This window comes from Corvus moneduloides, chromosome 25, assembly GCF_009650955.1.
Source record: "Corvus moneduloides isolate bCorMon1 chromosome 25, bCorMon1.pri, whole genome shotgun sequence".
Classification (NCBI taxonomy): Eukaryota; Metazoa; Chordata; class Aves; order Passeriformes; family Corvidae; genus Corvus; species Corvus moneduloides.
The window spans coordinates 5035338-5044047 of record NC_045500.1 but is presented as its reverse complement, the minus strand read 5'-3'; the positions used below and the strand labels follow the sequence as shown (position 1 = coordinate 5044047).

General features: G+C 62.3%; 1 protein-coding gene across 1 annotated transcript; it reads left to right on the top strand.

Moving 5' to 3' along the window:
* The first annotated feature begins 479 nt into the window (after positions 1–479).
* Positions 480–6764, top strand: ABCG4 (ATP binding cassette subfamily G member 4). The gene is made up of 14 exons (XM_032133740.1): positions 480–708; positions 2878–2995; positions 3069–3201; positions 3426–3476; positions 3612–3757; positions 4017–4140; positions 4346–4460; positions 4625–4761; positions 4844–4942; positions 5089–5257; positions 5770–5870; positions 6046–6204; positions 6338–6456; positions 6539–6764. The coding sequence occupies exons 1-14, from the start codon at positions 480–482 to the stop codon at positions 6762–6764; spliced, it is 1926 nt and encodes a 641-aa protein (XP_031989631.1).
* Positions 6765–8710: the final 1946 nt, after the last annotated feature.

Sequence of the window (8710 nt, the reverse complement as noted above, 5' to 3'; positions counted from 1 at the left end):
TTCATACCTGTGTTCCCTGAGGCCAGGGCGGGCAGGGCTGGTTCCTGGTGAGTCCTTGGGGACATCCAGGCACAGGGCAGAACATCAGCTCTGCCACCTCCCATCCTGCACCCACCGTGACAAATGGGATCGGGGCAGGGACCCCAGCAGCCCCAGGGCCGGGGGAGCTGAGCAGCCCTGCCAGCTCTGCTGCCGGAGCTGGACCAAGCTGCAGGAAGTGCATGAATTATTGACTGTGGAGCTGCACAAAATCCTGCTGTTCCTCGCCCTGAGCCCCTCGGTGCAGGCTCGGCATCCCTGGCCGGCTCCATCGTTCCAGCCAGATGTGGGTGCTGGCCCCAGCTGGGCGGAGGGGGCAGCGAGGCCTGGAGCCAGCGGGAGAAGGAGAGACAGGACTCGCTGTGGGCTGGTCCCTGCAGTGCCTGGAAGAGGGAGCCCGCTGTGAGCCGATCCCTGTGTGCTCCCCACAGAGCAGCAGGATGGCGGAGAAGGGCATGGATCCCGCGTGCGTCTCCATCGCCCTGGAGGACACGGTGTGCCACGCCAGCCCTCCGGACGCCCCGCTGCTCACCACCCACTTAAAGAAGGTGGAGAACCACATCACAGAGGCCCAGAGGTTCTCCCACCTCCCGAAGCGCTCGGCTGTCAACATCGAGTTCATCGACCTGTCCTACTCCGTGCGGGAGGGATCCTGGTGGAGGAAGAGAGGTAGGAGCTGGCGGGTGGGGAAGGGCAGGGAGGGGAGGGGACCTGCAGGGCTCTCACACCCGTTCTCGTTCCCGTTCTGCATGCCATGATCTCACCCTGGTCTGTCCGAGTGCCAGGGGCTCTTTGTGGCCGCTTGTTTGTTCTGGGTGCCCGCGGGAGGAGGGGGACGGCTCTTGTCCCGCAGCAGTTGCTGCGTGCCTGCGTGTGCTGTGCAATGCCGGGCGAAGGCCGAGCGCATTCCAGGGAAACCTCTGGCCAGGGCAGCTATCCTGGGGCAGCCAGGAGGGATGGGATGGGATGGGATGGGATGGGATGAGATGGGATGGGATGGGATGGGTTTCCCCAGCACTGCTGTTTGGGGTATGATGGCTGTGTGGGATGCAGCAGGAGACCCCAGGGCTGCCCCAGCTCAGAGCCTGGCGAGGAGCAGGTGTGGTTTGGGGGGGATTTCCTCTCCCTGTGCAGCCGAGGCCCTGGCTCCCATCCCTGTGTACGACTCTGGCCGAGAGCTCAGGGAGGGGAGAGGGGAGGCAGATGGTGGCTGGTGGGTGGTAGTCCGCTTTAATTAGCGCTCTCAGTTAATGGGATGCCAATCAGGCAGCCCGATAAGATGGAGGGTGAGCTGATCTGCAGAAGCCGAAGGCAGGCGGGGACGAGCAGGGACCGAGGTCACAGGGCTGCCCGGTGAGGCGCCCTGCCAGCCAGGAGCGCCGGACGGAGCTCTGCCCCTGTCCCCGGGCTGTGCAGCTCGGGAAACCGAGGCACTGAAACACGGTGGGAGCAGCCCCGACATCTGCCGGGATGGTGCCTCCCTGTTTACCCGGGATGCTGAGGAGGCATCCCAGGAGGATCCATGGCACAGCCGCGGGTTCGCCAGGGCACACTGTGCTGTAGCCCCCAGGAGGGAACCGGCTGCTTGCCAGCGGGCCAATGCCCTGCAGCGAGGGAGGGGAAAAGGCTCGGGCAGCTAGACCAGGTGGGAGCAAGCGAGGGGTCCGGGGGTCGCGGGGATGGCGCTGGGAGAGGCGCTTTTTTCCCCCCGTTCAGGCAGAGCTGGCGGAGCGGGCGGGGGCTCGCGGTGGCTCTGGCCACAGCCCCCGGCCCCGGCTGGCCCGCCGTGCTGAGGCAGGAGGTTACTGGCAGTCAATGAACGTGAGTAACCGCTGCGCAAGCTGCAGTGGCGCCGACGTGAGCAGCATGCGCGGTGCGGAGCCGTGCGCGCTGCCGGGGGGGCTGCCGGCCCCGCTCGCCCCGGCCACCCTGCGCAGCCCCCCGCCCTCCCCTGGCCGCCCCTCCGCCCGCGGGACCCCCTCCTGCTGCAGCGTTCCTGACCCCGAGGGGTGCAGAGGAGGAGCGGGGGGCTCGCGGTGCTGGATGACCTTCCCTGGGGATGGACAAGTCAGAGGGGTCCCCAGGGAGGTGGGACTGTGAGTGGTCTGTCCCTGGGGTTGCCCCAGCTTGGATTTGTCGCCCTTGCCCCACACCAGCTGTCCCCGTGGGGCACAGAGGGGGTACATTTCCATGAGAGGGATGCTCAGGCTCGGTCCGTGGTGTTATCGCCCCGATGCCATTGCTGTCCAGCCAGGGCTCCATTTCAGGGGCAGCTCCTGAGAGCCTGAGGCTGTGCTTGTTCCTTGCTCCCGACACATCGTGTTCCTTCTGCCAGAAAATGCTAATCAGCCGCGTTTAGAGCAGAGATAATTCCAGGTCTGATTAGCAGTGGCTGCTGCCGGGTGCCACAGCATGAATGCCAATGAAGGCAGCAGCCGGATTGGGAACTCTGCCTGCCCCGTGCTGCCCTGCTCCTCGCTGGCCCTGTCCCCTGGCCTTAGGGATCAGCATCTGAAGACATGCCCAGGACCAGTGTCACAGCCTGGTAATCTTCCTTGGCAGCTCTGTGCCCTGACCTGGGGATTTCCCTGGTCTTTGCTGTGATCCAGGTCAGGAGCTTCTTCGGCACTGGGAATCAGTGGGATCAGCGAAGGACCAGGGGCAGGGATCATGCTGGAGGTGGCAGCTGCTGTGGCTATAGCCCTGGGGGTGCTGATGGAGACACCTCCAGGCACGGCACATGAAGGCCCTGAGGTGCCCCAGGTGCTGGGGTGGCATCACAGTCCCCATAGCACGGCTGCCCTGGGAAGCCAAACCCCTGCTGCTCTCTCCCTCCAGGGTACAAGACTCTCCTCAAATGCCTGTCAGGGAAGTTCTGCCAGCGGGAGCTCATTGGGATCATGGGCCCCTCGGGAGCTGGGAAATCCACGCTGATGAACATCCTGGCTGGCTACAGGTGAGGCTGGGGGCAGCCTGCGGGGCTGGGGGTGCAGGGCTGTGCTGCATTCCCTCACACCTCCTTCCTGCAGGGAGACTGGGATGAAGGGGCAGATCCTGGTGAACGGGCGGCCGCGGGACCTGCGCACCTTCCGCAAGATGTCCTGCTACATCATGCAGGATGACATGCTGCTGCCACACCTCACCGTGCTCGAGGCCATGATGGTGAGCTCTGGGGTCATCCTGTGGGCTGTCTCCTTGTGGGCACTGAGCCCACACTGACATCAGGCATTTCCAAGGGCTCTGGGACACGGGAACAAAATCCTGCTGTCCTTGCTGCCTTTGTCCTGAGCCACTGCTCCTGGGCAGGCAGGGATGGAGCCGTGGTGCAGCCGGTTCTGTTCCTGACACCTGACAGTTGTGTCTCCCTGGCCATCCTCTGCCTGCAGGTGTCTGCTAACCTGAAGCTGAATGAGAAGCAGGAGGTGAAGAAGGAGCTGGTGAGTGCTGAGGAGGGTGGGCCCAGACCCCCTCATCTCCCCCCAAGACAGGGCTGAAGGGAGCAGGGGATGGCAAGGAACTCCTGGCGAAGGAAGGTGGATGAAAGTCCATGAAAACCCTTGGCTGTCTCACAGGTGAACGAGATCCTGACGGCCCTGGGGCTGCTGGAGTGCTCGTACACCCGCACCAGCTCCCTGTCGGGGGGCCAGCGCAAGCGCCTGGCCATCGCCCTGGAGCTGGTCAACAACCCGCCCGTCATGTTCTTCGATGAGCCCACCAGGTGAGGCCACAGGGGCTCCCAGCGCTGCCCGCCCAGCTGGGCTGCCCGGCTGGCATGGCCAGAACCCTCCGGTGCCCACCTGAGTGTGGGATGGGACTGTGCCCCCTGGGGCTGGTGCTCTTCTGCATCAATCTGTGGGGAGGGTGCCCACAAGGAGAGGCAAGCAGGGGCATCTTTGGGATGTTCTTCTCCCCCTCTCAACTCTCCCCTTCTCTCTCTGCTGTCTCTCTCTCCTCCTCCCCACGCTGCGTGGCCACAGCGGCCTGGACAGTGCCTCCTGCTTCCAGGTGGTGTCCCTGATGCGGTCCCTGGCTCAGGGTGGGCGCACCATCATCTGCACCATCCACCAGCCCAGCGCCAAGCTCTTCGAGATGTTCGACAAGGTTTGGGCTGGGATGGGGTCCCTCTGGCCCCAAGGCCCAGGAGAGGGGCCATGGGAGGGGTGGGCTGCAGGCATTTGATCTGGGGCTTGTGTGGCTGGGGTCTGGCAAGCGTGGCCTGTGTCACCCTGGCACAGGGAGGTGGGCAGGAGCAGGGGGCAGTGCCCTGGCTGCCCTGCACCTGCCACATCCCAACTTTCTCTTGCAGCTCTACATCCTGAGCCAGGGCCAGTGCATCTTCAAGGGTGTCGTGACCAACCTCATCCCCTACCTGAAGGGTCTTGGCCTCCACTGTCCCACATACCACAACCCCGCTGACTTCAGTGAGTGTCCCTATCCCAGCAGAGGGTGGCGAGCTCCAAACCCAGTGCCCAAGCCCTGGCAGCTGCCCAGGTCACCCCCAGGTTGCCCAAGGGCGATGCCTGTGCCCTTCCTGTTAGGTGCTGGCTGGCTCAGCACCTCTCAGGGGTCCTGTCCTCCTCCACAGTCATCGAGGTGGCCTCAGGAGAGTATGGGGACCTCAACCCCGTCCTGTTCCGTGCTGTCCAGAATGGGATGTGCACCATGGCTGAGAAGAAGAGCAGCCCTGACAAGGCAGATTCATCGTGCCCAACCTGTGGGACGGTGAGTGGGGGGTCAGAGGAGCCTCCTGTGCCAGCAGGGACCCTGTGGTGTGACCCTGAGCCATGTCCCTGTGCTCTTGCAGGATGTGGACCACATTGAGAGCCACACATTTGCCACCAGCACCTCAACTCAGTTCTGCATCCTCTTCAAGAGAACCTTCATCTGCATCCTAAGGGACACGGTGAGGGCAGGGGAGGCTGGGCCGGGGCTTGAGGCTGGGCTCTGTTGGGGGCTGGCAGAGACAAGGAGTTAAATGGGCTGTCTGCTGCTCCCTTGGGATGTTTTTGGGGTGCAGCCCCACCTTGTTGAGCCCCCCTGTGCCTGCAGGTGCTGACCCACCTGCGCTTCATGTCCCACATCTGCATCGGGGTGCTCATCGGGCTGCTCTACCTGCACATCGGCAACGACGCGGGCAAGGTCTTCAACAACACCGGCTTCCTCTTCTTCTCCATGCTCTTCCTCATGTTCGCCGCCCTCATGCCCACCATCCTCACCTGTAAGGAGCTCCTTGCCCCAAAATCCCTTCGCTGCTCCCGGATGTTGGGGTGCTCCGGCTGTGTGGCCGTGTGTGTGTGCTGGGCAGGGTGTGGGCAGCCAGACGGATTGGGCAGAAGGGGGAAAATGAGAAAGAAGAGGAAAAAAATTAAAGAAGAGGGGAAAAACTTGTGTTTGCCTGTGCTGCAGCTTTGCCCTTCGTTTGGCTATAATATCCTCGTTGGCTCAAAGCAGGTTTGGGTTTGGTTTCAATTTATTTTTTTTCTGAGAATCCGTGTTTTCTGCTTCGCCTCTTTTCTTAAAAAGCCCCACCCAAGCTGACTTTTCCATGAGGAAATTTCCCGTATCAGGCACTGATTTTTTTTTCCCCGATGAAGGTTTGGGCACCCTCTCATGCTGCAGGCAGGGGGTTACCTGGTGCATCTTCCCTGCCTGCACCAGGGAAGGTGGGAGAGGGGCTGGAGCACCCCAGGGCAGGGAATTGCTGGCTGCTCACTCCCTGTGTCCCTGCAGTCCCCCAGGAGATGACCGTATTCCTGAGGGAGCACCTGAACTACTGGTACAGCCTCAAAGCCTATTACCTGGCAAAGACCATGGCAGATGTGCCCTTCCAGGTGAGTTTTCCGTGGATTTAACCACCACCCTGATGCTGAGGTGCCTCCCTTGGCACAGCCAATTCCTCCCCAGTGCCCCAGGCTGGCCATGGAGGGGTCCCTGCCTCCCCCAGGAGGCTCTGTGGGGTGAGGATGGCCGTGGGTGCAGCAGGGTGGTGTCTCTGTCCCCGTGCAGGTGATCTGCCCCATCGCCTACTGCAGCATCGTGTACTGGATGACGGGCCAGCCCCCCGAGGCCACGCGCTTCCTGCTCTTCTCCGCCCTGGCCACCGCCACGGCCCTGGTGGCCCAGTCCCTCGGGCTTCTCATTGGAGCTGCTTCCACTTCCCTGCAGGTCAGACGGGGCTTTGCCTGCTCCATGGAGAGTTGCAAGAGGTCCCATGACAATTTGGGGTGGAGGGAAGTGCTGTCCATGGCTGGTGCAGCTGTGGGCAGGGGCGTGACCCCCAGTGGCCTCTACTCCCCAGGTGGCCACCTTTGTGGGACCCGTCACTGCCATCCCCGTGCTGCTCTTCTCGGGCTTCTTCGTCAGCTTCAAGACCATCCCCACCTACCTGCAGTGGAGCTCCTACGTCTCCTATGTCAGGTGGGCCCCCAGCTCCAGCCAGAGCTCCCTGTCCTGGGCTCCCCTGGGGCCCCTGGTGACCCTCAGGTGTGCTCTGCCCTAGGTATGGCTTCGAGGGGGTCATCCTCACCATCTACGCCATGGAGCGCGAGGACCTGGAGTGCCTCGAGGACTTCTGCCCTTTCCAAAAGCCCATCAAGATCCTGCAGGAGCTGGATGTGGAGGAGGCCAAGCTCTACCTGGACTTCCTCATCCTGGGCATCTTTTTCGTCATCCTGCGGCTCCTGGCTTACCTGGTCCTCAGGTACAAGGTCAAATCTGAGAGATAAAGGGGCCGTGGGGTCCCAGTGCCACTCCCGGGCCTGGCCTGCTGTGAGAGATGTTCTGCAGACGGACACGGTGCTCCTGCAGGTCCCGGACCGTGGCGGAGGCTTTGGGAAGTGCCAGCCAGGCCTGGCTCAGTCGAGAAGGGTTTTGAGACATCTCGGAACTGTTTTAACCTTTCCACACACTCTTCATTGCAAAACGTTTTGTACAGCCCGGGCATGTGCCACCCTCCCCCCCAGGACTGATGGCCCCGCGGAGCTTGGGTCTCCTCTTGTCATCCCTGCCTGGCGCTGCCCTGGGGACACCAGGGACAGTCCTGCGGAGGTGATTTCTGCCGAGCACGGCTGGGAGGAGCCTGCTCCGTGCAGGGGGAGCAGCGGGCTGGGGCTGGGCTGGGAGGAGGGAGCTGCAGAGTTGGAAGAGCAGCTCATGGCCCCGTTCCTCATCCCGGCCAGCAGCGCGTGAGTCAGAGCTGAGAAGAGCCCAAAGATGCCATAGGTGAAGTTGCACAAGGCTTTAGTGTTTCCTGTCGCCGTAGCCACAGAGATTGCTGCATCCCCCTTTCCTTTCTGTGAAAATCCTTCTCCTTTTTTTCCCCTTTTTTCTTTTTTCCTTCCCCCCCCCCCCCCCCCCAAAACCCTACTGCATCCCAGTCTTCACGGAGGGGAAAGGGAGCCAGCGGGCAGAGATGGACTTGGGGCTCTGTCTCAGACTCCTGCTGGGATGCCATCCTCAGAGACAGGGTCTTCAAACCAGGGTCTGCGGGAACAGGACAGTGTTCACAGACCTTAGGGAGTCTCACGCTCAGTCCCTGTTGTCTTTGGGGTCGGAGAAAGAGGGTCTGAACCAAACCAACCAACGTGGAGGGAAGTGACTGGTCCCTTCAAGTGCTTGCATGGAGCAAGGAGGATTTAGGTTTCCACACCCTGCCAGTTCCAGGAGGCTGAAAAACAGGGCTGGGCTCAGCTGTGTCATCACAGGAGCCTCTGCTGCAGGAGGAGAGCTGGCCCTGAGCCCTTCCCACAACCTCCCTTCCCCCGGCACCACTGGGGCTGTCTCAGCAGGACAGGGAGGACGTGCCTCGCTCAGCACCGACTGTGCAAGGAGGGGATGCCAGGGACACCCGGCCTGTCACAGTGCCAACCTCCCAGGGTGACACTGTGCAGAAGGGGGTCCCAGCAGTGCTGAACTGGAAACCAGGTGAGATCCCAGAGTGGTTTGTTTGCAGCGGGCGATCTGGACGCTGGGAAGGCCTTTGCACTTTGTGACTGGTACCGCTAAAAGATCCCTTTTGGCACACGGCTCTGGTGGCTCCTCCAAAGTGGCACACCTTGCGGAGGAAAGGCAGTTCGGCACCTTGCTGGCTCTCCAGAGGAACTGAGCTGAGCCCAGGGCTGGTGGGGCACCTGCACAAGCTGCCGTGCTGGGAACACAGCACCCTGCTCACCTGCACAGCACAGGCTCCGTGGGTGCGCTGGCACTGCTGGCACCGGGCTGCACTTGTCACCCACAGGTTTTTGGCGAGCACAGATGTGGGGGAGGCAGCCCTGCCCCACCCTGGCAGGCTGGCCCTGGTTCAGGTCAGCCTGAGGGGTGCTGCTCCTGGCACTCTGAGCAGCCAGGGACTGCAGGGCAAATGCCAGATTCCAGCAGAGTCCTGGAGACTGATCTTTGGTTTTGCTGGCTCGGGTTGGGGCTGCACAGCAGAGTCTGGCTGGCCTGACACTGATGCTGGGCACTCAGCAAAGCCGAGTTTCCCCTGCCTGGAGGGCATCGAGGAATGTTTGGCCATGGGGCTCTCCTGCACAGAGGGTCTGGAAGCAGGACACACCCTGCTGCCCTTTCTGTGCAGAGCATTGGGCTTTTCCCCAGGGACTATTGTCTGACTTTGCACCATCCCTGACAAAATTCCCCTCTGCTCCTGGATCTTCCTTCAGTGCCGTGCTCT

Bases quoted from the DNA above. Each gene is read 5' to 3' on its own strand.
- ABCG4 (XM_032133740.1), top strand. From the start codon at position 480: ATGGCGGAGAAGGGCATGGATCCCGCGTGCGTCTCCATCGCCCTGGAG. The intron at 4,461-4,624 runs GTGAGTGTCCCT...CCTCCTCCACAG, and splicing joins CCACAACCCCGCTGACTTCA to TCATCGAGGTGGCCTCAGGA. The intron at 6,457-6,538 runs GTGGGCCCCCAG...GCTCTGCCCTAG, and splicing joins TCCTACGTCTCCTATGTCAG to GTATGGCTTCGAGGGGGTCA.